Raw genomic sequence first — 27,368 nt, 5'->3', positions numbered from 1 at the left:
CCCCCCCACGTTATGTAGATACCTAGCAGTTCCATCTTAGTGGATCTCCTTGACATAGGAAGTCCCCATTTTCTGCAAAGCCTCCTTAGGTCATCCTTAGTGAGGGATTCAGTAGGCACAACTTATGACACACGGTAGATACCCATTCTCAATCTGATAAGGTATCACAGGCAAAAAACAAAATCCAAAGTCCAAAATATCAATAATATATCCAGGAGGACATCAGAGAACCAAAAGCAAAAAGATGAAAAATCAAGTTGACCTTCAACTGTGGGTAGGTAGTGAAATACTTAGCTACTGTATGTCACTGCACAAATACAAGTCCTATCCTCACCGCTGATCACCAATGTTAGAAATGGGGTTTTTGGTTGGCAGCCAGGTTACCCTCTGTCCAGGCAAGAGCCCTCACTCTAGTCAGGGTAAATCACACACAATCCAAATTATCCTGTGCCCACCCTCTGGTAGCTTGGCACGAGCAGTCAGGCTTAACTTAGAAGGCAATGTGTAAACCATTTGTGCAATAAATCATACAATAACATAATATAGCACCACAAAAATACACCACACAGTGTTTAGAAAAATATATATAGTATTTATCTGGGTATTTTCAGGTCAAAACGATCAAAGATGCAATAGGAATTTGTAAAGATATCCCTAAAAAGTGATATGAAGTGTCTTAAGTCTTTAAAAAGTAAGCAAAGTCTCTTTCAAGCACGAAGTACCTGGTTTGGAGTGGAAAATCTCCGCAGAGGGCCACAGAAGAGGAGATGGGTGGAAAAATGGTGTGTGCGTCGGTTACGCCCCTTCACACACTGACTTGCGTCGTTATTTTTCACGCGGGGAGACGTTCGTCGTTCTACGGGCGGAAAAATGGTGTGTGCGTCAGTTGCGCCCCTTCACACACGAACTTGCGTCGTTATTTTTCACTCGGGGAAGACGTGCGTCGTTTTCCGGCACGCGGACCGTCTCCTTCTATGGATCGCGGGATTACCAGATGTCCCATGGTCTGTGCGTGGATTCTTCGGCTTGTTTTCCGGCTGCGCGTCGTTCCGCGAGGCTGTGTGTGGAATTGTCTGTCTCACGGCAGGCTTCGCATCGATTTCCCCTCTGGAAGTTGGGCGGCATTGTCCATGCGAGGCCGTGCGTCGAAGTTCCGGCCGCCACGTAGGCGTTGCGTCGAGCAGCGTCGGTGTACAGCGATTTTCTCGCCGCGGAGCAAGCTGTGCGTCGAAATTTTCGGCGCACGAAGAGTCCAAATGAAAAAGAGAAGTCTTTTTGGTCCTGAGATTTCAGGGAACAGCAGGCAAGCTCTATCCAAGCCCTTGGAGAGCACTTTTACAGCCAGACAAGAGTTCAGCAAGGCAGCAGTCCTTTGTAGAAAGCAGACAGGTGAGTCCTTTGAGAAGCCAGGCAGTTCTTCTTGGCAGGATGTAGTTTCTGGTTCAGGTTTCTTCTCCAGCAAGTGTCTGATGAGGTCGGGAAGAGGCCCTGTTTTATACTAAATTGTGCCTTTGAAGTGGGGGTGACTTCAAAGAGGGGCTAAGAAATGCACCAGATCCCCTTTCAGTTCAATCCTGTCTGCCAGGGTCCCAGTTGGGGGTGTGGCAGTCCTTTGTGTGAGGGCAGGATCTCTACCCTCCCAGCCCAGGAAGACCCATTCAAAATGCAGATGTATGCAAGTGAGGCTGAGTACCCTGTGTTTGGGGTGTGTCTGAGTGAATGCACAAGGAGCTGTCAACTAAACCTAGCCAGACGTGGATTGAAAGGCACAGAAAGATTTAAGTGCAAAGAAATGCTCACTTTCTAAAAGTGGCATTTCTAGAATAGTAATATTAAATCCGACTTCACCAGTCAGCAGGATTTTGTATTACCATTCTGGCCATACTAAATATGACCTTCCTGCTCCTTTCAGATCAGCAGCTGCCACTTCAACAATGTATGAGGGCAGCCCCAATGTTAGCCTATGAAGGGAGCAGGCCTCACAGTAGTGTAAAAACGAATTTAGGAGTTTTACACTACCAGGACATATAACCACACAAGTACATGTCCTGCCTTTTACCCACACAGCACCCTGCTCTAGGGGTTACCTAGGGCACACATTAGGGGTGACTTATATGTAGAAAAAGGGGAGTTCTAGGCTTGGCAAGTACTTTTAAATGCCAAGTCGAAGTGGCAGTGAAACTGCACACACAGGCCTTGCAATGGCAGGCCTGAGACAAGGTTAAGGGGCTACTGAAGTGGGTCGCACAACCAGTGCTGCAGGCCCACTAGTAGCATTTAATCTACAGGCCCTAGGCACATATAGTGCACTCTACTAGGGACTTACAAGTAAATCAAATAGCCAATCATGGATAAACCAATCAACAGTACAGTTTACACAGAGAGCATATGCACTTTAGCACTGGTTAGCAGTGGTAAAGTGCACAGAGTTCAAAAGTCAACAACAACAGGTCAGAAAAAATAGGAGGAAGGAGGCAAAAAGTTTGGGGATGACCCTGTCAAAAAGCCAGGTCCAACAAGTGGTATTTGTGATTCTGTGTAAATGTGTGTGTAGGAGGTAGATTGTTGTCGAAATATAGACAAGGCGAAGTAAAAGAGAAACATGTACTTACAGGTTGGTGGGAACAACAACACCGTAGTTTACTTCTTTAAGCCTCGTCCTTAATTACATAGGCCACACCCATTTCAGAGACACCCACCAGCATCACTTTTTTCTTCCCGCTTAAAGGCCTGGTCCCGTTCACGTATAGTTGATAGTTAAATGGGCTACTCATGAAGGAGTCAACGTTCACTAGCTGACAAAGCAAGCTCACGGTATGGACTCCGTTTTTTTCTGAGTGTGAGGTCCTGTGACCATGGCAGGCTTCGATGCAACACTGGTGACGTGGAGGAGACACTCAATGACTTACCACACTCTCCCGAACTCGTGCAGGCTGTTCTTCTTTGGCCCATCTGTTCAGCCTCTTACAATCCTGCCCACCCCCCTGGGTGACCCGCTTTGAAGTGCCTACAGACTAGTCGCCTTTTGTGACGTATGTTGTAGTTGTTTGTTCCACACCAGAAGCAGTGGCATACCGAAACGTGTGGCGGACCCACTGCAAAGCACCTGGGGGGTGGGTCCTCACCCCTGAACCTATTGAGGGGCCTGCAGCCCATGCACAGTCCACTGTGCTGAGGGCCCACCTTGAGCTCGAGGTCCCCCCACGCTGTGGGAGCCGTTGTTACTACAGTGATCAGAATAATTATCTAGAAACTCGAATTAGATGTAGTTTGAACAAAATATCTTGCTGTCTGCCTAGGATATTATTTCCTAGTAAATCCCTCAAACCAAACGGCTAAAGTGGCCAAGAAAACTTTGGTTATGACGCTCTATGATGTCATTGGACTGGTGTGCCCAAATTTGGGCTTCAAATCTGAAACCTTTTCGAATCAGCTGAACTCATGTGCTCTATTTTCTCTGACGGATGGTTTTCGCAGCTGCAGTGTTCTTTTCTAGCTTCAAAGCTACAACCAGTGCTGGGGTGGAAGTTAAAAGAAATGAGTGGGCGCTTCTAACACTTGAGAGTTCTGCCCTCATAGAAGTAGTTAAAAAACGGAAGCAAATTATTCGGTTTGTAGCACATTTTTTACAAATGAATTTGGCATATATTTCAGGGCAGCACTGACATCAACTTTACAAACTATTCCAGTACTTCAGGGTCCAGTACGGTACTTAGCAGCAGTATTTCTCTGTAGCAGTGATTTATGTATCAGTGTGCTCCTTCTCAGAGCTGAACTCTGGATGCCCCAGGCTGTCCAGCCGTGGAAGCAGCACACAGCCCAACATCCCACCAGAGATTTTACACGGCTTTTGTTACACTGTTGTTACACGGCTTTTGTTACACTGTTGTTACAAGTAGCTGCACTATCTGGTCATGAACATGGCATGCAGAGTGAAAACCTTCAGCTTTTGGAAGTCAAGTTTAGTTTTTTTGTCTGGGCTTTGACACCTCAGCTTGCATACAGACGCGTTGCTAGCAATATATATTTATAGAGCATAGCTCTTTTAAACATTGGCTTTCTTCAACAAGACTCCTTAAGCCATTGGCTTGAGACCTTGTCTATCACATCTTGGCTCCGGCCATGATATGAAAGCCCCATCCATCTCTATTGGCTATTAGAGAGTATCCTTATGCCTCCACTCGAGTGCTTCCATTAAACTATATGAGGACCACTCTACAACTATAGTTCTCGGTCTGCTACTAATAGGTCCCGCCTATATATGCATACATTAGCAGGTTAAAACCAAACCTATTGGACCTATTGGCTTTGCTAATGTTTTTTTTTTTTTTGCAAACTCAAGTAAATTAGAACTTACAAATGGCAATCATAATCATAATGACACTTTTTATCACTCACACCACATCACTGAGCAATAGATGGTGTTGTTCCCTCATTGGCACTGAGTTATCGACCTCAGAATGATGAACGGCTGGTAAAATCTTGCTAGGCATTGCACCGGAAAATCTGTGGATGTGAGGTTAACTCACCTCGAAGTGTTAAGTGATGTAATGTGCGCACAGTGGAATTTTGGTCAAGAGGGAGAACAGGAGCTACAGAATGCTTTTTATTGATACCTGATGCAATAGCTTGACTTTCTATGGCAGTTATCAGTGGACGACTTAGCCCCAATTGTTCCACTACAAGTCTCAATAGATTTCTGTTACCCAGATACAAGGTCGACTTTAAGTCTACAACCGTCAAATACAGGGGAAGGTTTCTGAAATGGACGTGCATCATAGAAATCCTGTGTAGCCTCATTGCTTGATCTATTGTCCTGATGTCTTTCCTGAAATATTACTGGTTATCGGAGAGGATGGTTTATGAAGTGACCCAGTCTTGTATCTGACTAAGCAGCATTCGACCATAAATCTTGCCACCCTCATCTGGGGACGATATGAGTCGATATCGGGGTTAGTTTGGGTACCTTTCTTAAATATCAAGACAATTGTAGCTGAGCGCCATGAGCTAGTGAGCTAGGGGTAATGCCAGTTATTAATGCAGTGTGACAAAGTTTAGTAAGAACTTAGGCCTATGTTTTTGTTGCAGCGTTGAATAGATCAGGTGGGATGAGGACAGGGCCAGGAGAAGTGGCATAACGAAACTTGAGGGGGCCCCCCTGCAAAGCACCTGTAGGGGGGCCCTTCCCCCCTAGATCCAGTTAGGATGCCTGCCGCTCGTGCACAATGTACTGTGCTTTGAGGGGCCCCTGGAGCTCCGGGGTCCCCTGCACCGCAGGGGCTGCGGGGGCCTTTGTTACACCACTGGCCAGGAGCTTTACTTGATTTTTTACTACAATAGCAAGTTCCACCTCTGAGGTAGTAATGTTTGAATTGCTATTTGCTTCAGACTGAAAATGGGTCATAGCTAGTCTTATAGAGGGTACTGGCCCATTTGAATAGGAAGCATATAATTGCCTTAAGTACGTAACCCACATTTGAGTTCGGATATATAGGCATTGTCTATGTTTTTTTGTTTCACAATATCCCCAATCTATGAGCTACCAAAATCTCTTGGAGTTTTTCTCAGGAGCAAGCTCTAAGTTGTGGTAGACACTGTGCTGCACTGCAAACGTTTTATAACGATTAATTTTCTGTAGTCATGTTTTAGCTTAACAAAGACAGCCTTTGCATCGGCTCCTTAGGAGCACTCCCGCTAGAATGCATGATATCCAACTTTCTAGCCCGGCATTCTGCATCGACCCGCTTGAAACTTTGACTGGCCTCGTTCACAGTTTTCTCATACAATTCTATAATAAGCCTCCCTTCGTTGCTCACCTACCCTAATAATAATTCTTCCATATCACTATATATCATCATCATTAGGGTTGCTGCAAAGATGCTGTCGTTTTTTTGTACTCCACTTATATGCCCTTCTGATACCTCCTCGGTAGCGGGCAGCGTCTACTAATCGTTTCTGGGCAGCGTCTACTAATCGTTTCCCAGTCGTTATCTTGACTTAGGGTGGTAGGAGAGGAAATACTTGGGCTATCATCACTGCCAGGGCGGTTATCATGAATAAAGGCCCAAGCTGCTATTCTGATCATACTATATATGGCTTGCTGTTTTTCCCACCCTCTGGGTCATATTAGCTGTGGCGCCTGAACAAGAGCGACCCCTAAGGAATTATAGACCTTATTTTGTCATGCAGCACAAAAGACACCTCCCCAATCTCCCATTTTCCTGCTCTGCAGCTTTTGTCTGCTTCCACTGCTCTACAAAAGGAAGGTTTTACTGGGTTTCCGCTCACCTGCATGTCGATCAGGGGATATATTGAAATAACCCCAGATAAATATTCTGTGTTGAATCAAATAATTGATGTCAATGCCATTGATAGGGCAAGCTTTTCAAAGGCTACTGGGATGGAATTGCCCCATTATTCGCACATTCATTATGTATCAAAGACTCCGGAGAGTTGGGTTGGATTGGTAAAAGTGCTGGATAATATTTCCCCAATATTCCTCCAAACTTTCTTTATGGCTTTAGAACTATGGGCCTGATTTAGATATTAGTGGACAAGTTACACAATGGTGACGGAAATCTGGTCCACCGAAATGTAAACACTCTTGTCTGTCACATGCGTTGCTTCTCTTTGAGCGCTTAAGTATGAGATGCGCGTGATTTCCATTAATACAAGGGGGAGGATGCGTCGTCAGGGCCAGAACTCTTTGGAACTGGGGATCCAGGTTCGTTTCTCCGTATGGGCTCAGAATGCGAATGTGGGCAAATCACTTAATCTCCCGCTGCCAAAAAAAAACCGAAAGAAAATCAATGTGACCTTGTGTTATGTAACTGGCGCGCAGGTAAAGCGCTCCAATAACTTGGAGTTCAGTCTACGTAATCCTGCAAAAAAATCAGAAATAAAAACAAAAGTTTACGGTGAAGCCAGTGCCATTTTGTTTTAATTTAAGATTGTGCCTGCTTCTTTTTTAACCTTTGCTGCCACCTAGTGTAATGTATAGTAATTTATATTTGCTTTTCTGTAAATTAAAAATTCTAACTATGCTACATTTAATTGAGGAGGGAAGATTTCATTCCTTTAGATTGCTCAATAGGTTCTGAAAGGGCGAAGCGATGTATTTTTCAACAGTGTAGAGGTTCAAGCAAGACCTAAAATTATATACAAAGCAGTAAATTAATAAAGGATCTGTGACAAGTCATCAGTCCCTAACATGATCCCTTCACTGCCACTAGAGCAGGGCCCCATGTAGTTCAGAGGAAAGCGCAATCAAGCTAGGTAGGTCAGCTCTCATGACTGCCAAAGTGGATCTAGCCTAGCAATGTAGGCCACGGTTGTACGAGTTAGCAAATCTGCCACCGAATAGTCAGTTTATGAAACTGCTCCAATCCAATGCCATTCACATCAACCTGCGGTTCATAAATTTAAATAATTTCACAATTAGTAACAGAGATTTTATTTTTTTGTTTAATCACATAAATTGTAAACGTTTTATCCTGATTGTACAATTAATTAAAATCATAGCAACATTCCAATCTAGGAAAAAGAAACACAACACTATAAAGAGACTGTACCATGCGTAATTACATGATTAAAATACAAACATTCATTCATACAAGCTGCGGATAAAGAACAAGGGCAGGCTAAGACCAGTATGAATAGTGCAAGTGCATATAGGAGCCAATAAAAAGGAAACACGCTCGACCTAAATATACCAAAGGTAAAGTGCAAGTTGTGTCAGTGCCAATTAAGCGAAGGGATCATCAGACCTTCAATGACCAAAGCATGTGATGTCAATGCTTACTGAAGCTGATATTGCATCTTATCACATGATTAAAATAAAAACATTCATTTATACTAGGAGTGGATAAAGAACAAGGGCAGGCTAAGACAAGTATGAATAAAAGTGCAAGCACATGTCAGAGCCAATAAAAAGAAAAGACTCTTGTCCTACATATACCAAAGTTAAAGTGCAAGACGTATCAATGCCAATTAACCATATAAATAATTAAGCCTTCAATGAGGAAAGCATGCCATGCCAATGCTTACTGAAGCATCTTTCAGACTTTACTTTTAAGGCGTAACCTTTGTGAGCATTGATGAGGCCATAGGGCCACCTTTCAGACATTCAGCTGCAGCTGTATTACAGGCCCTGATAATTAGTTGTCTCAAAATCAGAAAAGCATAATAACATCTAAATGAATTCAAGAAGGAACATAAACAGGACATATAAAAGTGATTCCTGATTAAAACTACAGCCCCTGCAAGATGCATCTGAGGTGTCTCTCAGGTGACTGTACTTGTACGCTCTGAGTGGTATCAAGCCAAATCGCAAGCGCATTAGTTGCAACTTTAAAGTATATTTGTAGTGATAAGTAGGCTGGAGGAGTTATTGATTGGTATAAAAAAGTTTTCAGGTCAGCATCCTTCTTAGTACTAATAAGACCTAAGTCCTCGTGAGCTGATAAAAGCCTTACTTGCTTCATCAGTAATGTTGAAAGACATCTGGGAGGCAATGCAGAGTTCAAGAGTTCTCTAGCAGCAAGTAGGTCGGTAGCATCCTGGACAAACTTCTAAATATCTGATTTTGGGTCCTATGTACTGTCCCACAGAACTCTTTTTATCGATCCCCGTTAAGCTGATACAAATTTGGGGGCAACAGATAAAAATCTAGTGGACAAAACATAGTTGTGATGGGCCAGCTTAAACTTTAAGTGAAGCTGTACTTGTGCAGTACTAGCCGGTAGCTTGAATAGGTGCCTCTAACACTGATACTGAGCTCAATCAAACCAACTTGTAATATGATTTAAATAAACAAATACTCCATATGCTAAGGTGGGCTTCAATTTGCTGTCAATCACTTTGCGGATTGCAGTCAAATCTGGGCAACAAAGATTTTGAAGAAGGGGCTGGAAAGCAAACCTAGAAGCCTTAGCTGATGTTGCCAGAGCCTCGATGTGTGAAGTAGGAAGACCATGTTCATTGATGATCCAAACTCCAAGGTACTTAATGCTTTGTATGTGTGAAGATATCTTATGTCAATGCTATTCAACGACAGTGGAGAATTAGAATGTAGGGAGGTAAGCTATGAGGTCATATGGAATGTAGTCAGAGGTAAAGAGAGCTGAAGAGCGGAGGAGCTCTGCTGGAGATGTCACACAGAAAACCTTAATGAAAATAAAAGAAAATAAATTAACCTGATTGGAGTGATCTTTACATTGGTGATGGGGATGGGATATGACTCATGTATTGTGTTTTCAGGGTGAAATACTTACTGTAGGAAAAAGTGGAAGTGAGCATGATCTTTTGTTCAAAGAAGTTATGAGAAGACTAGAAGAACATGGATTGACCATTGAGAAAGAGAAGTGTCAGATTAAGAAACAAGAGGTGACATATTTGGGGCATTGTATAAATAGCAGTGGAATTAGGCCAAGGAAAAGTATACTGACGGTGATAGAAAATGCACATGAGCCTTGTAATAAGGATACATTGGAATTGTTCCTTGGTCTCGCAGAATATTGTTCAAAATACGTGAAAAAAATTACGAAAGTGGTAGAGCCACTAAGAAAATTAATGAAAATAAGAATACAATATGTGCGGAATGAAGATTGTAAGAATGCTTTTGAAGGGATAAAAAGGTGTATTGTGCAAGCACCTACATTGGGACATTTTGATGTAACAGCAAGGACTTAATTTACTACTGATGCTAGACGTATAGGCATTGGGGCGATTCTGACACAATTGAAAGATAATGATGAACATGTAGTTGGATTTGCATCCAGAAGATTACAAGGTGCAGAAAGATCGTATTCTGTAATAGAGAAGGAGGCTTTGGCATGCTGATGGAAAATCAATCATTTCAGATTCTGTGTGCGGGGTATACCTTTCAAATTAAGGACAGATCATAAACCCTTGACGTTCATTTTTAAAGGGGGGAGGAGTTTAGAAAGGAATATTACACCACGCATTTCTAAATGTCCGTTAACTGTAACGGATTATAACTTTGAAATAGAATTTTTGAGAGGTAGGAGGAATGTGGTAGTGGATTATTTGTCAAGGATGGCAATTGAAGTAGAGGAGGTTGAGGAAAATGTACCTGTGGGAGGAGGAGTAAATATTCAGGGAGATGTAGCAACAAATATAAAAGAATGGGATGTTGCAAAAGAATATGAACCAGTCATGAGTAAAGTGGAAGAAAATGTTGTGTGTTGATGGAAGAATGAAGATGGAGTGAGTGGTGATACATCTGATTATTTTAAGATTACAGATTAATTGAGTATACTAGATGGAAGATTAATGAGGAGAAATCAACTTGTTACTCCAGAGCACATAATTGACATCACACATGAGAGACACTTAGGACGAGGAAGTATGAAGAGGAAGGTGAGGCAATCGTTCTGGTGGCCAGGCATGGATTGTGAGGTAGAAGAGGCAGTAATAAATTGTGTAGCGTGTGCGAATAGTGATAAGACTAAAGTGTTGAGATGACCTTTATTGGCAGCAATAGAGTTTCCTGGTAAACCTTGGGAAACATTGGCTATAGATTTTATTGGTCTGGTCTCAAGACTAGGTTTGATGAAAAGTAGGTACATAATGGTGTTAGTATATCATCATAATAAGTGGTTCATGATAAAAGCAGTGGAACAAGTGAACACGTTAAATGTGACTGAGTTTTTGGAAGAGGCTTTCATGGAGGAAGGGATACCTAAAACAATTGTGTCGGATAATGGTGTGCAATTTGTGTCTAGAGAAATTAACAGTTTTCTGGCTAGGATGGCACTAACTCATCAAAGGAATGCTATTTTCTGACCACAAGCAAACAGTCTAGTGGAAAGAATAAACCGGGTTGTGATGTAGAACATTCAGCTGTCATTAGTTAATCATCTTCCATGGATGAGAGAGTTGAGGAGAATGACGGGGGAACATAGATGAACTCCTCATTCTGTGAAAGGGGTATCACCATTTGTGTCTCTGAAAGGAAGGGAACCAGGAGTGAAGGGTTGTCCCATATGGTTGAGAGAAAAGGGAAAAGTAGAAGTGGATCGAAAATTGACAAAGGAAAAAGTTAGAGATGCAGGAGAAGAATATTCAGCATTACAACAAAAGGAATGGGGTAAACAATGCTACATACAAGGTGGTGATCGGGTTGTTATCAAGAAAGGATGTATTATTCAAAAAGGGGATAGCAAATACTCTATTTCACACAAAGTAAAGGAGGTTGGACGTGATGCAGTAATTTTGGAGGATGGAGCGACATGGAGTATGGGGAATGTATGAATCGGTGATAAACCCTTGTATGTTATAAGAAATACTAGAAAGGAAAAAAATAAACTTGGAAGGAACTTGAAAAGAACTTAATGTAAACATTTTATTTGATGTGAATGTTATTATATATCTGCTAACGTTTGTGTTTTCTTCTTAGATATTGCTTGACATTGTTGAAATGTATGTTTCAGCTTATTAGTTTTCTATTTGAATAATATAAAAGGGAGATGTGTGAAGATATCTTATGTCAATGGTGTTCAATGGCAGAGGAGGATTAGAATGTGGTGAGATAAGTCATGAGATCATATGGAATGGGGTCAGAGGGAAAGAGAGCTGAAGAGCGGAGGAGTTCTGCTGGAGATGTCACTCCAAAAACCTTAATGAAAATAAAAGAAAATAAATGAAGTGATCTTTACAGTATTCTTTTGTTCTTCTGTGAGTTTATAAGGCTTCTTACCAAATATTAAGATCCTATTTCTCGATGTATTAATACCAAGTCTGTTTATCTTTCCTATTCAGCCAGGGATGTCAAAGGTCTTTGAAGACCAATTGCAGTCTGGTCCAGAGGTATTGTATCATTAGCATATTGTAGCATATTCACCTTCTTCGCGTGTGTTTCAGTGGAAAACAATTTACTCTACTAAGGTGGACATTCAGGTCCATAAGATACAAATTAAATAATAAGGAGCCAAAATGCATCCTCAATTAAGGCCCGGGTTGGTATAGATCTTATCTGAGAAGGTCCATTTGCTGGACATTCCTATCTTGACCCATATAATAGTGTGGAGACTCCTTATTGCATCCTATAAATGAGGTTATATGTCCCATGCATATAATTTGGCCCACAACAGGTTTTTATCTACTTTTTCAAAAGCCATAGGGAAATTTATGAAAACACTATAAAGCTGGCCAGCCCACCTTTTTGCCGCCTTATTGATTAGTATCAACATACATAGTAGATTAATTCTGGTGCCCTGCCCATTTTGAAATCCAGTATCAGTCTGGGAAATATTTTGTTAAGTTGTGCCCAAGCCTCCAGCTCCTTGGAGGATTTTCACATAACATTTCCCCTCTACATCCAGAAGGACTATTAGTCTAACGTTTTCTGGCTTATCACATGCACTCTTCTTGTGTATTGGGACTAAAAAGGAACCACACCAACTCTTTGGCACTGTAGCATTCTGTAAGCAGTTGTTGAACAAGGGAGCCAAATAGGTAGTCCATATGTCAGTTGCTACCTTGAAGACGCTTGCAGGAAGGCCACTGGGGCCAGGGGCATCTGCTGCATGGATTGAGGCCAAGGCATTCTAGGACATTTGATATGTAATATGAAGTGAAGGACCACCTACTGGGCTGCACATTCTATGAGAATGCAACTGCCGAGAAGCCCCTCCTGGACAGAAGATTTATCAATGTATAACATAGAAATATATGTTGTCCAGTCGGCCATGGGGATATTAAACAACTACTCTTGTTTTTGCTTCCCGGTTGCCTTGTATACCGTGGGCCAGAATTTTTTGGAATTCTTTGCTTTTATTGCTGAGAAGTCTGCAAGCCATTGGGTATTCAAGTCATGCTATCTTTTCTCACGAAGGAGTCGCCTATAGCTCTTGCGCACTGATTTGACATCTTCTCTCCGAGCCCTTTTCATTGAATCCTTACCACATCTATTGAGCTCTCTTTTAAGTTATATAAGTTCATAGATATTCTTTGCAACAAGATCTGTTTTGCAGAGCAGACCTTGCTGAGCCTGCAGTTCTACTAAAGAATTTAGTAAGCCGTAAGCGAACTCGGAGCAGGATTCGATTATGGTAAGGGACATACATACAGTTGACATAGGAAATGTTTCAAGAAATGTTATGGTTGGATATTCTAAATTAATGTCCAACCTTATTTGTTTGATTGGTTCCAAATCTGCTTGCTCTCCCAGATGAGTTTCCCTATGTAAGACAGCAGACATCAAATGCACAGAGCATGACAATATTGCACGATCACTTAATAAATTGTGGTTCATTTTAAAGTGTGAAATCCTGTAGAAGTCTTGGATCGTGATCCATAAATAATCAAGTGTTGCCAGCCTTTCTCGAGATGTACTCATGTATGCACCACCACGATCAGCGATAACCTAACATTGAGGGAGCTCAGACCCATTGTGTGCTAGCTTGTGGACAATTCAGTGGCAAGTGTTAAACGTCTCGTGGAGGAGGGGGAGATTAAGGTTGGAATTTCCCATAATTTGTCCTCCATGTCCAGCCACTCATGATCATTCCTCAGCTTTAGCAGATCTGCATTAAAATCACCGTATAATAGCCATGTATAATTTAGATGATGATTTAGTGTTCCACTGAGATATTGTGTTATAAACCTTTTTTTCTCTGGACTGGGATTGATATAAATATTTGCCAGTACTAGTTAGTTTTAGTTATTCCCCTGTGCTGCTGAGGATACAAGTTTAATAATAATAACAGCTCCCTGTAGTTCTGCCAGGGTAGAGATTGTGAAACCCAATTGATTGTGTACGTATATTGATACACCCCAGATGTTCCACCCTCCCCTTGGTGAAGTGTGAGAGAGTAGTATTCAATATAATCCAGCCAGGGCTTTGAGGATAATTGCCATATTTCTTGCAAATTAAATGTACATAGATAATCCAGTTGTACTTTTGAGGACATTACGTTGTGATATCGTCTGCAACAGTAAGTGGGGATAACACCTTGCCAGGGAGTATATTAGGGCTAATGAGGGGTCACTTTGGCTGGCGTGGCCTCACCCAAATCTGAAATGTTTGTTAGGCAACTAACTCTGCTTCCTGGCTCCAGATTTTTAGACATGATTAGATCATTATCCAGGAAGACAAGGGGCTGTTCATTTAGGGTGCCTCACAAAACTGGGGGCTTAGAGTGAATATAATTTGAAGCATTATTATTCCTATAAGGCTGATGTTGCTTCAGGGCAAACGATGGGAGATATTTTATTTCAGCATGTTTGATGATCCTTATACCTTAATCTGTCAGTCTATCCCTTTCAACATGTACCATGCAAACCTTATTTTTATTTTAAAAAATTGAAGAAAATGAACTTCTGTTCTTTGATTGCTTACATCACTCATTCCTTTTTTTTAAAGCAATATAGTTGACATCATTAGAGACAATGCTGTCTAAGTTTGTAATGGTGGCAAATAATTTTAATATGCTAGGTCTCGTCCTTGCCCTGAAACACGTATTCAGATTATAACAGAACACTTTAAACAATAGATTCCTCTGAGTGTTTTTGATTCGGCCTTGAAACTTCCAGAGACACCCCTATGTCCCTTTGACCCATTATCTGAGGTTGCCAAGAACCTGACTGGTACTGGCCTCTTCTAGCAACTTCCAGGGGCCAATGAATGTTATCCTGTGGCTGTTTTTCATTGGTGAAGCCATTGCTAGTTACATGGCGCAGAGGGGACTAAGGTGGAACTTTTTGTATCGTGATTGTCAGTGGATGTAAGGCTGGGACAGTGCCTCCATTGAGAAGCTTCAGGCCCCTTACTTGGTCAGTTTGTGTGCCCTGTGTGTAACCTGTACTTGTTAGTGTCACCTTGGTTTGTTGTGATATTAAATTTTGTGCTCTCATCAGGAGAAATAACTAAGACTTCAGAAGTATTCGAGGATGACGTTGGGGCCAGGGTCCCCAGTGTTAGACTGTGTTCCGTTAGCCCAGCAGAGCTGGAGGCAGGTGATTGACTGTTAGCTTTACCCGGCACTGATACAGACTCTGCTATGCCATGACATTGGTCAGATTTAAAGAACATCAACACCAAATTTTGTTGTGAAGACTGGCCTTTTTTGCCTTTTTATAGTGTTTTTATTGTGTTTCTTAAGCTTCTTTTGATACTTTTTTGAGGTCATTGGTGATTCTTTATTAGGTGGGCTAGCAGGAAAATCTGGCACCACATTCACTATGTTGTGAGATTGTAAGACCTTGCTAGTGTTATTGTAGTTGTCTGTTGTTGCATCATTCTCTCTTGCTGTCTGCCAATTGAGCCTTATTAGTTGCAGGCACCCATTAGTAATAGTGCCTAAGGATAGGGAGACACTATGACAACTATGCCCCCTGCTCTTTTAGCACCAAAAACAGACCTTGTTGTTGGAGGGCCCGAATGTATCGGGAACACCTCTCTTTTTTAATTCAGTGATTTGAGAGGCCATCTCCGCTGGAAGATCAGCCTATTGTTTTAGAAGATGTGAACAGAAGCACGTATCTTCATTATCCAGGGTGGAACTCTGCGCCTGCGTTATTAAATTATTTAAATTATTTAGTTTTGATCAATGTCTTTTGTATAATCCGCTATAGTTTGCAGAATCAATATTTGAACGTCAAGTTTACCAGAGTGTAGTTCTGCAGCTCTGCCAATAGGGTAGACTATCATTGATTGCCTCCAAGCGATCTCCTCGCTTACATTGGTGCCTAGAGGCAGGTTTTGAGGACACCTGTCACACGTGTGGGGCCGGACATTGGAATGTAAGGTGCTTCAGAGGGAGAAACAGCTTCCAACACCGCAAGGGAACCCTGAGATTTAATGATTTTCACTAAAGGGGACAACCAAATGTTATTTGCTGCTATAGCCTCAGAAAAAGGGTGAGTCGCAGGGTACCCAGCCTGTTTCTGTAATTATAAATCCTGGAGGTGAACCTCAGTCTCCCTGCCGATATGTGAATTAGTTGGACCCATTGTCAGCAAGGTTTTGCTATTCATTTCTGTTACTAGGATTTCCATGGAGTCTCGATGGATGACTGTGAGCTCAAGTACGATCAAACTTTCCTTGTCAGATGAGTTCATAAATGAATGAATATATCTTCTGCCCCCACAGATGATGCTTTTTTAGCTAATACGCTAACCTCCCTGATGCCTTTTACCACCACAGAAGAGACTTTAACTGCTGCAGAAAGTGAGACATCTGGTCTCGAGGACCGCATTATCATGGAGGCAGAAGGGCCCGGCAGACTTAGACTGTGGACTGTGCACTCATTGCAATCAAAGTCAGTGAGGGCTGTGGCAGCTTCAACACCCCCCTCAACCCCCCATGCACTCCTTCTTCCCCATTGTTCTTGCATTTAAAATATCTCTTGATGCCCTGACTTTGGGCATCTCATTCCAAAGAAGTGGCTTCCTTGGTAGTCTGAGGTTTCATTACTTCAGAGATGGGAAAATTCAAGTGATGTATATCCGCCTTATATGTTAAGGCTGTCTTCCTCCTTGTTGCAGAGTTTGTGCTTGTTTCAGTTTTGGTACTAAACTGTTTCCCTCTTTCCTTGATGCTGTCTAATACGATTGCGCTGCGGGTGCGCGTTGTCCAGCTGCTGACGGCAAAATTGATGTCCGATACTATTCCTGACAGAACTCATAAGCTACCAGCTCCAGACGGCTTGCTTTTCTAGTTGATGCAAAAGGAGTGGGTGGCCACCGGCAATGGCAATTTAAAACTATTTTGTGGCAACTGGTCCATAGGACGTTATAGAGAGCTTGACAGTTCTTACTATTGTTGAAAATAAATAAATGAGGGAGCAGGCACAGGGAGCAGGGGGGTAATTGGCGCACAAGCGGCAACACCAATTCTCAACCACACATCAGCCCGCGCATGGCCACTGACTCACTCCAGCCACACCAGTGACTAGCTCCAGGCCGCACACTCTCCTTACTTTGCTGATGCCGTCTGTTTGCTGGCCCCCTCACTCCTTACTGTAGGCCTGTCCACAGAATCCACAAATTGTATGAGCGACAGGTTCTATTATAATGGTGGCTGTGGCGTTCGAGGAGGTTAAAACAGCGTTTCTAAAGAGGCTGAAGAAGCCCATCGGCAGAAAGGCTGGCAGCAGCTCCACCGGCTCCCCTGGCCCACTGGCCAATCCTGTTGAGATGGCGACAGTGAGACTGCCATTCCCAATCGTCCAAGAAGCAGCCAAGGGCCCAAGCCCTAAATCCCTCAGGCATCCAAGGGCAGGAGAGGCCCGTAGTTTTAAAGGAAAAAACTGGCGCCGCCTGCTCCAAATGCCTGCAGCCACAACAACAGTAATCCCACTCCTAGTGGACCCCCTGCCCAAGATGAGAATAGGGAGCAAAGCTGGGACAGGGCCTGGGGAAAAGCCAGGGCGAAGCCAGGAGAGAGCCCCTCCGCAGTAGAAACACTGCTCAGCCCTCTGTGCACCGCAGGCACCGCCCGCACGTCACACATCAACACGTCCTCAAGCGAGCAGCTGGTGGAAACAGATCACACAAAGATTCAGAGCCAAATTAGTGCGTTCAAAGCTAATTTTGGAAACTGTTGGACCGGATCCATCATCCACATAAGGGGAAATTTCGCTATGGCTGGAACCATGAAAAGTTATTGCAGGCTGTTATCCTGGTATGTAATAAAATTATTTAAGAGTAGAGACAGAGTTCAACCCTCGCGCAACAGGGCCGGACTGGCCTTTCATCTCTTCGAGCATGTCTCCTTGATGTTGGAGCCACCAAAGGTGGATTTGTGAAGGCCCAGAGCCCATGTGTGATACCCCAACAAGGAAAATGCAACAGTGACTGAACGCCATGATTTCTAATGCAGTTCATGATCAGTTCATATGCTAGCAGACAGACAGAGCCAAAGAACGGCTATGTTGACACATTCTTTAATGCTGTTCACCCCTGTTTGTGTCTCTAGTCATGTGTCTCCTAAGTTTGGTATTCTGGTCTATTCTTTATGTTGCGTTCCCACACTGAAAAATATTCATCAGGTAAATAAGTGAAAATGGGATGTTCCTTTTCCTATTGTTTATCATAAAAAAAGGTTATGGTAGGTTTTGTGAATGTGCTAAAACGTAGCAGTCAATGTGTCCTTTGAGATCCAGTCATTATTCCAAAAAATTGATGCATGCAACACCTATAATCTGAACCTATAACTCTTCCTTACTCTTGCAGATCCGGCACTCAGCTGTAGTCGTGCTTCCATGTGAAAACATAGACTGCAAAATCATATTTGGAAAAAAAACATGAACTATTAAATAGAGAGCGGCAAAATCTATGTCAGCTATGAACAGCTTGGTAAAAATAAATTGACCAATATACAATTTTCTACAACCAGACAGACTCACACTTGTTTTAGGAGTAGGTGAATTTATTGTTCTAACTCATGTTGGACCATAATTTAGGGCAAATGCTTCATAGTGGGATTACGTACGCCTCAACATTTTTGTTGTGAGATGCCTATGTAAGTTAGATATCCTGTATTTTGAAGACTATGTTTTTGAAGGACTTGTTTTCAAGTGCTGATATAGTCATCAAATTGAAAGCAACAGTCAGTTTGTCAACACTACCTTTGGCAATGAAGGAAAACATTGCCTTTTAACACAGGCTACTTACATGCTCTTCATGAGTCTAGGTGGCTAAGGAAGAACGAGTTACATTGGAGATTCTCTGTACACCCCTCAGAGCACACTGGTCTCAAGGCCCAAGATACCTCCTCACACTAAACAATCACAACGCACCCAACAACCATGGATCAGCATCATACATCCTCGGACTAGCGGGAAAACCTTGGACTCCAGGTTCTGAAGCCTGGAAAAGACGTGTCGTGAACTTGTAGTGCATTATAGCACACACAGAAATATCACAGTGTACAGTATTTACTGCGTACGATATAACCAGAGCCGGGCATGGAATGAAGAATTGTCACAGAAATAATTTTTGCGCACCAATTTACACTGGTTTTTCCTTCTTTCCAGGCCTTTTTCTCTGGATATATTGTGCCTTTTCGTGGACAAATGTCTCTCCAGGTTCCACCGCATGACACTTTCAATGGGCAGCAATGAATTCTGAAATACCTGCATAATGTTGTTTGTGCCATGCCTTCCCAAACTAACTCCCAAAATGCCCAAGTATTTAGACCCAACTTCTTGAACAGTCACCTCGGACTAAATCTGCAGACAACTGCAAGGTAGCACATAAAACAAGAATTTGCAATGCAGTGGGTCTCGCTTTTGCTTCTAGACTTTTTTTTGCCACACAAACTGAAAATAAAAAGTAAAACAGTTGACATAAGCGAGCCGATTCAACGCGCCACTGTGAGCACGAAGAGAGAGACGAAAGAAAAAACAAGTTGCTGGTAGTCAAAGCTATCAGTAAAAGTGCAATTATCCATGTAACAGGGTCGGTGTCCAACGCGGTAACAAAACCACCCTAAGGAGGGACAAAAGTAAAGCAGTTACCAACAAAAACAAAGGATTTTTGAAAGATAAGCCCATGAACGTGTGATAGTGATGGCTGTGCAGTGGGTGTGGTTAAAAGCCCAGATACATACCAACACGTCGGAAAAGCTCAACCCAAAAAGCACCAATAAAATGTTTGAACTAGCATTATTGTAGTTCCCTACATGACTAATGTTACTGTGGGTGAATAATAAATCTATATTATAAGAGCAAATAAAATATTATTGACCACATTTATGGTACAACTATCAAGCGCCGTTTGAGATTTAGTAGATATGTCCCAAATGTAGAGGCAGTTGGCGGATTTTAAAAGTGGTGGGACGCAAATCTTAGTCCAAAGTATAATCGGCTTCCGTGCAAACTCAGAAAATGGATTCCATATGTGCATATACATGTAGATCAATACATAGAAAGTCTATAAGAGACTATTAAAAAAATACTACTACCCTTGAAGAGACCCCATGCTAATTTGTATGTACTCCAATCCTTGTGCATGCTTATTATAGAGCCATCTAGGCACACTTGAGGGGACGGAGCAAATAGTACAATCTCTCTACACACTGAATCCATTACCGTGTAGACACACACCCCTTTTTGCACATGGATAGCAATGCTATGCGGTTTAGAGTAAGTATAAAAAACGCCATGCAAATCTACAATACAGACCAAATGACTCTCAGGATATTAGATCACAATCCAGTCATGCTCATTTCGCAGATCGTGGGTACGTTCAGTATGCAGGCATCGGGCAACAACTCTTATGGGAGACTTGCAGGCACACTGAGAATACAGACCTGACTCTGTTGCATACTCTGTATAAACTGACCGCTGTCTATGTTCATTGGTGTCTTAAAAATACTTAAATATACTAGACAACAATTATCAGGAGTAATTGTTCTTATATACATATCCAGCCAACATGGAATTGAAGGTAGGACACACTTACTGTGAAGTTGAGGTTTGGGGTGTGAAGTCCCTGCACACAATGCCTTGTTGGACTCAGAGTCCTGTGGTGGCTGCTGGCTCAGGTTGGTAGAAGGGGGAGACAGTCCTGGCGGGGAGCAGGATCGGCCATGACAGCATTCCACCGCAGATTCAAAGCTTGCTTGATGTCCCAGGCTGAGCAGACAGAATAATAAATCTTACTGGTTCTCTGTGTGCGGCCATAGGCTTGGTCTTTTGAGCTCTGCACTGTCCCCTTAATCAGAAGCGCACAGCAACCCCCCCATCACCATCATCACACGGTGCTGCAGTGCTAATGAAGCTAGTAGGATCTGTCCAACTAGTAGTATAGAATCTTGCATATGAAAACCCACTAAGCCCACGAGTGTGTTGTCACTGGCTTGACTAATGCCTCTAGGTCGAGGAAGACCTCGCCCTCATCACACGTGCAATACTTAGGAGGCCTCCAGTCACATTCCCCTGACCCCTCTTCCATGGAAAAAAGAGATTCACGTCAGTTCCTCACTGAGCAGCTGTCTGTCTTTTTTTTATCTTTTTCTTTTTCCCTCAGGGTGGGAGGGTGATGCCCCTCATGCCCTTTAACACCAGCTTCCCCTGCGGGAAAAAATGGCTGCTAAGGAGCTCAACATGCATAAAGTAGACACACAGAGTCCTGTCATCCGCATTGGTTTTCTAATAACAGTCTTACTGTGGAGAAAAATGAGCTTATAAATATGCATTCAGGTTGTTTCCTGAAGGAGAAAGGTTCACACCATTAGCAGGGGGACATAGTGTTCTGTGGAGGTGTGGCACTGCATTCCGGTCTTGCTTCGAAGAGCATGTCCAGTAGTGCCTGGCTGTAGTCCATGGAGTGTGGTTCAGCAAGCAACTGCCATAACCAACACTCCTCTAAATCACAGCAACTTCAGAATGTGATTTGTTGTAAGTGTGGTTTATGCAATATAAAGCACAAGGGTGTGGACCAGGAAGAACTATGGCAATATTTTCAATGCCCCAAGCAAACTGGCATTTTGCCTGCTGGGGTGCTCCCATGCACAAAGACATTTTTCAAGTGTTTTGTTGTAAAAAGTGTGCTGCCACTGGAGGCATTCCAGGGTTGATGCCTTACCCCTGCCCATGGAAGTACCAACCATGGAGCCAAGCAGTGGATCCTGGGTCATGATGTGAGCTGTGACACCAGTCCAAGAATAAGAAGGCTGTTTTTTTCTTTTGGAAAGGGTCTGTGATAAGAGAGCTAGACACACTGTCCCAGATATTCGAACTGTAATTACTATCCTGTACACGACCCCACAGCATGGATGTCATTTATGGATCGAGTTGCGACCCCTCGTTTTGCCCCTTTGCGACCTCTGGCCTCAGAGGAGGCAAAGAGTGCCATGAACACAGCGGCAGCTCCACTTTCTTTGTTTTCTGTCAATTTTATATTACACTAATATTTTATTATTCACTATTAGTGTAATAAAGAATTAATTAAATTTTTCTGTAATGCGACCCTCTCTGGCAGATGAGGTAAGTAAAAAAATATTTTAAATGTATGTTGTTTGCGTGCTTGCAGGAGAGAGTGTGTTTAAGTGAGGGTGAGTGTTTTTGTATGTGTGAATGTGTAGGTAGGTTGAAGCGCGCATGCCTGAGTTAAAGTAAAGGTGAAATGGCGTGTGATGTCACCTCCGTTACCGCTGGCAGTTTGGTGAATTGACGTTCACGCCCCACAGGAGATTCGTATACCAAAATATTGACTTATCCAATCCGTACACAATTTACAACATACAACAAATACATCTTTATTCGGGATTGACTGTAGCTAACTGTGAGAGTCAGAAACAACACTCCTGAGTTCTACCTCAATCTTGACTGGCTATTTAATAATCCTCTAGCGTATGTTTTTCATAATCGATAAATATCATTCAGTGACACACACGGTGCTTCTGTTTTCAGGCTGGCCTTTTCAATCTGTTTTGCTGTATTATGGCCTCCACATTCACTTGTTTGTGTTACAAAAATCTTCAGAAAAGTGTAATAATGACCTGCTTAACTCATTTTGATGCAGACAGGCCCTCACAGCTTGCAGTCATATCTTGCTCAGCTGAATGTCCTTTTTGATTTAATAGCCTACTTGTGATATTTTCTTTGTATTCTACCAAAGCGGTGTGTAATTATTCTTTATACATTCTGAATCAAAGTGTGGTTTATTGCATTTATAGTGAATAATTTTAAACTGGTTTTCTCAATCCTATTTTTACAGTTATTGGCTTTTCTCCAAGGGCTATTCACCTTTTACCACGAAGGGTATGAGCTGGCACAGGAATTTACACCTTACAAACAACAGCTGCAATTCAATTTGCAAAATGTACGGTTTGGTCTTGTTATACTGCTGCATCATAAATGTAATTACTTGACAGTAATTGAAACTAGAAGAAATGGCCTCGAAACTGTTTAAGTAAATTGCAGATCAGGGAAACTTTATTCACGTACATATAAATGTATCTTTCTAACATTATTAAAATATATGTGAAATAGCATCGAAAACCTTTGGAGAAAAGTTACTTTATTTGTACTTAAATGTATGATACACAGTGAAGTTAAAAATATTCAACCGCTAATGCGGTTTTTGAGTCTAGACTAAAAATCAACAATGCCACTTTGAAGGCTCTGTGGTTGCATCCATACTTTAATCTAGTGCGACTGCCTCATTAAGGCAAAAGAAGGTGACTACCCATTACTGATTTAGCTAACTGATATTGACAGAAAAACTTTGTTATTAGGGGTTATGTTTTTTTCCACTCAGTAAGTTGTAAGAAAAAAGATTCTGAAATTCCCTTAAAATCCATGATTAAAGCAAAAGTATGGTAAGTTAAACCAAAACTGCCCTTAAGTTAGCCATTTACGGTTAGAAGAACCATAGTCTCTGGTAAGAAAACCATAACTTGTCCCCAGCTACACTGCTATCTACCTCACAAGTGATGTGACGGATGATTACTAATGTCCTTACTTAACACCTTACTATTGACATGGATGCAGTATCCTTTCTTTGTTCAATTGTGTGTTGTTATTTAATCATGCTGGGTTGTTAATTTATGGTATTTATTAGTTTACATCAGTCAGTCAAAGAGCTTTAATTCGGCACAAGGCCAGAAAAAGATAAATTCCAGAGATACATAAACATGCATAATGCTAAGATGAAACATGATAAAATAATGTATAAATAAAATCACAATCCAATCCAGCAGCTCCATTATTACTTCCTGTATAAACGACAAAAATACAGTATGATTGAGAAACATTAATTCAGACTGTTTGCCACCTACTAGTAACACTAGTAACAATCACATTGCCAAAGGAACACAAGGTTGCTGGAGACGTTTTCCCCGTGGCCCATCACGTACCCTTAGTGTACAATATAAACTGGGCGTATAAAACATGCTAGGTTACGCTTACTAACATACTCGTAGAAAATACTCTGGTTGGGTAGGCCACGATGCTCATTTTACAGAGGCTAAACCTCAAAGGAAGCACTTGCAATTATAATCGTAGCAGGTGCCGCAGTTGAAGCTCAGCTTCAGGAAAGGACAAGCCACCCTAACTCTTGGGCTTGGCAAAGATAAAGCACGGCTGTGCGCTCAGAGATCCCATAGCAGAAATGATCTAGAATCCTTCCTGGAGGTGAACTGATGATGTACTGGAGCGTAATCTGTATCTGACCGTGACGCGCGGTTTCTATCTTCCTCTCCGAGAGACACAGAGTAGAAGGTTCTCCCTTCATAAAGCACCTGTAATATCCGCCCGCTGAGCCACGCCCCGTCCACCCTCGAAGTAGGTAAAGGAATTCCCGCCTCTTACCAGGATGATGGACAGCTTTCCCAAAACGACCCCACTGCGTTTACCGCCGATTCCGGTGGTGCGTTGTTGATGCTCAGAAGCACGAGGACATCTCCACAAAGACGCACTAGTAACAATCACATTGCCAAAGGCACACAAGGTTGCTGGAGACGTTTACCCCGTGGCCCATCACGTAACCTTAGTGTACAATATAAACGGGGCGTATAAAACATGCTAGGTAACGCTTACTGACATACTCGTAGAAAATACCCCGGTTGGGTAGGCCACGATGCGCATTTTTACAGAAACTAAACCTCAAAAGAAGCACTTCCAAATATAAACGTAGCAGGTGCCGCAGTTGAAGCTCAGCTTCTGGAAAGGACAAGCCACCGTAACTCTTGGGCTGGGCAAAGATGAAGGAAGGCTCTGCGCTCAGAGATCCCATAGCAGAAAAGATCTAGAATCCTTCCTGGAGGTGAACTGATGATGTACTGGAGCGTAATCAGTATCTGACTGTGACGCGCGGGTTCTATCTTCCTCTCCTGGAGACACAGAGTAGAAGGTTCTCCCTTTATAAAACACCTGTAAGCTCCGCCCGCTGAGCCACGTCCCGTCCACCCTCGAAGTAAGTAAAGGAATTCCCGCCTCTTACCAGGATGATGGACAGCTTTTCCAAAACGACCCCAATGCGTTTACCGCCGATTCCGGTGGTGCGTTGTTGATGCGCAGAAGCATGAGGACATCTCCACAAAGACGCACTAGTAACAATCGCATTGCCAAAGGAAAACAAGGTTTCTGGAGACGTTTATCCCGTGGCCCATCACGAACCCTTAGTGTACAATATAAACGGGGCGTATAAAACATGCTAGGTAACGCTTACTGATATACTCGTAGAAAATACTCCGGTTGGGTAGGCCACGATGCTCATTTTACAGAAACTAAACCTCAAAGGAAGCACTTACAATCATAATCGTAGCAGGTGCCGCAGTCGAAGCTCAGCTTCTGGAGGTGAACTGATGATTTACTGGAGCGTAATCTGTATCTGACTGTGACGCGCGGGTTCTATCTTCCTCTCCTGGAGACACAGAGTAGAAGGATCTCCCTTTATAAAGCACCTGTAAGCTCCGCCCGCTGAGCCACGCCCGTCCACCCTCGAAGTAGGTAAAGGAATTCCCGCCTCTTACCAGGATGATGGACAGCTTTCCAAAACGACCCCAATACGTTTACCGCCGATTCCGGTGGTGCGGTGTTGATGCTCAGAAGCACGAGGACATCTCCACAAAGACGCACTAGTAACAATAACATTGCCAAAGGCACACAAGGTTGCTGGAAACGTTTACCCCATGGCCCATCACATACCCCTAGTGTACAATATAAACGTAGCAGATGCCGCAGTTGAAGCTCAGCTTCTGGAAAGGACAAGCCACCCTAACTCTTGGGCTTGGCAAAGATAAAGCAAGGCTGTGCGCTCAGAGATCCCATAGCAGAAAGATCTAGAATCCTTCCTGGAGGTGAACTGATGATATACTGGAGCGTAATCAGTATCTGACTGTGACGCGCGGGTTTCTATCTTCCTCTCCGGGAGACACAGAGTAGAAGGTTCTCCCTTTATAAAGCACCTGTAAGCTCCGCCCGCTGAACCACACCCCGTCCACCCTCGAAGTAGGTAAAGGAATTCCCGCCTTTTACCAGAATGATGGACAGCTTTCCAAAACGACCCCAATGCGTTTACCGCCGATTCCGGTGGTGTGTTGTTGATGCGCAGAAGCACGAGGACATCTCCACAAAGACGCACTAGTAACAATCACATTGCCAAAGGCACACAAGGTTACTGGAGACGTTTACCCCGTGGCCCATCACTTACCCTTAGTGTACAATATAAACGGGGCATATAAAACATGCTAGGTAACGCTTACTGACATACTCGTAGAAAATACTCCGGTTGGGTAGGCCACGATGCTCATTTTACAGAAACTAAACCTCAAAGGAAGCACTTACAATCATAATCGTAGCAGGTGCCGCAGTCGAAGCTCAGCTTCTGGAAAGGACAAGCCACCCTGGCTCTTGGGCTTGGCAAGGATGAAGCACGGCTGTGCGCTCAGAGATCCCATAGCAGAGGAAGATCTGGAGTCCTTCCTGGAGGTGAACTGATGGGGTACTGGAGCGTAATCTGTATCTGACTGTGACGCGCGGGTTCTGTCTTCCTCTCCGAGAGACACAGAGTAGAAGGTTCTCCCTTCGTGGAGCACCTGTAAGCTCCGCCCGCTGAGCCACGCCCCGTCCACCCTCGAAGTAGGTAGGGGAATTCCCGCCTCTTGCCAGGATGATGGACAGCTTTCCAAGGCGACCCCACTGCGTTTGCCGCCGACTCGCGTGGTGCGTTGTTGATGCGCAGGGGCGCGAGGACATCTCCGCGGGGACGCACTAGTGGCAATGACATTGCCAGGGGCACACAAGGTTGCTGAAGACGTTTTGCCCCCGTGGCCCATCACGTACCCTAGTGTACAATGTGGACGCGGCAGATGCCGCGGTTGAAGCTCACCTTCTGGAAAGGACGGGCCACCCTGGCTCTTGGGCTTAGCAGGGATGGGGCGGGGCGGGGCTGTGCGCTCAGAGATCCCATGGCGGAGGGGATCTGGAATCCTTCCTGGAGGTGAGCTGATGATGTGCTGGAGCGTGGTCTGTGTCTGACTGGGACGCGCGGGTTCTGTCTTCCTCTGCTGGAGACACAGAGTGGAGGGTTTCTCCCTTTGTGGAGCACCTGTGGGCTCCGCCCGCTGGGCCATGCCCCGTCCACCCTCGAGGTAGGTGGGGGAGTTCCCGCCTTTTACCAGGATGATGGATGGACGACTAAGTATTTTTTACCCATGATTCTAATTATGTATTGTATGTCCAGATGTGTGTGTATAGTCATGTGTGTGTGTGTATAAATATATATATATGTGTATGTATGTGTATATGTTGTTTCTGTGCCTGGCATGTTTCTATGAATTTCTGCTCTCTTTTTATCACACTTATGTACTCATCACTCTTATGTCATGTCTCTATCAAACTATCCTCCATTCTCACTCGGACTCATCCCAAATCCCTTCGACCACTTTCATC

General features: G+C 43.2%; 1 protein-coding gene across 3 annotated transcripts in view; it reads left to right on the top strand.

The window, feature by feature from the left end:
• Positions 1-27,368, top strand: part of ARHGAP42 (Rho GTPase activating protein 42) — a 562,306-nt gene that overhangs the window by 376,537 nt on the left and 158,401 nt on the right. For all 3 annotated transcript variants that reach the window (XM_069202384.1, XM_069202385.1, XM_069202383.1), the window contains exon 7: positions 22,690-22,794. In XM_069202384.1, the coding sequence (XP_069058485.1) occupies positions 22,690-22,794 (105 nt within the window). The remainder of the gene's footprint in view (positions 1-22,689; positions 22,795-27,368) is intronic.

Source organism: Pleurodeles waltl, chromosome 8 (genome assembly GCF_031143425.1).
Source record: "Pleurodeles waltl isolate 20211129_DDA chromosome 8, aPleWal1.hap1.20221129, whole genome shotgun sequence".
Classification (NCBI taxonomy): Eukaryota; Metazoa; Chordata; class Amphibia; order Caudata; family Salamandridae; genus Pleurodeles; species Pleurodeles waltl.
Note: the sequence above shows the minus strand (reverse complement) of the source record. Positions and strands in the feature narration are given on the sequence as shown.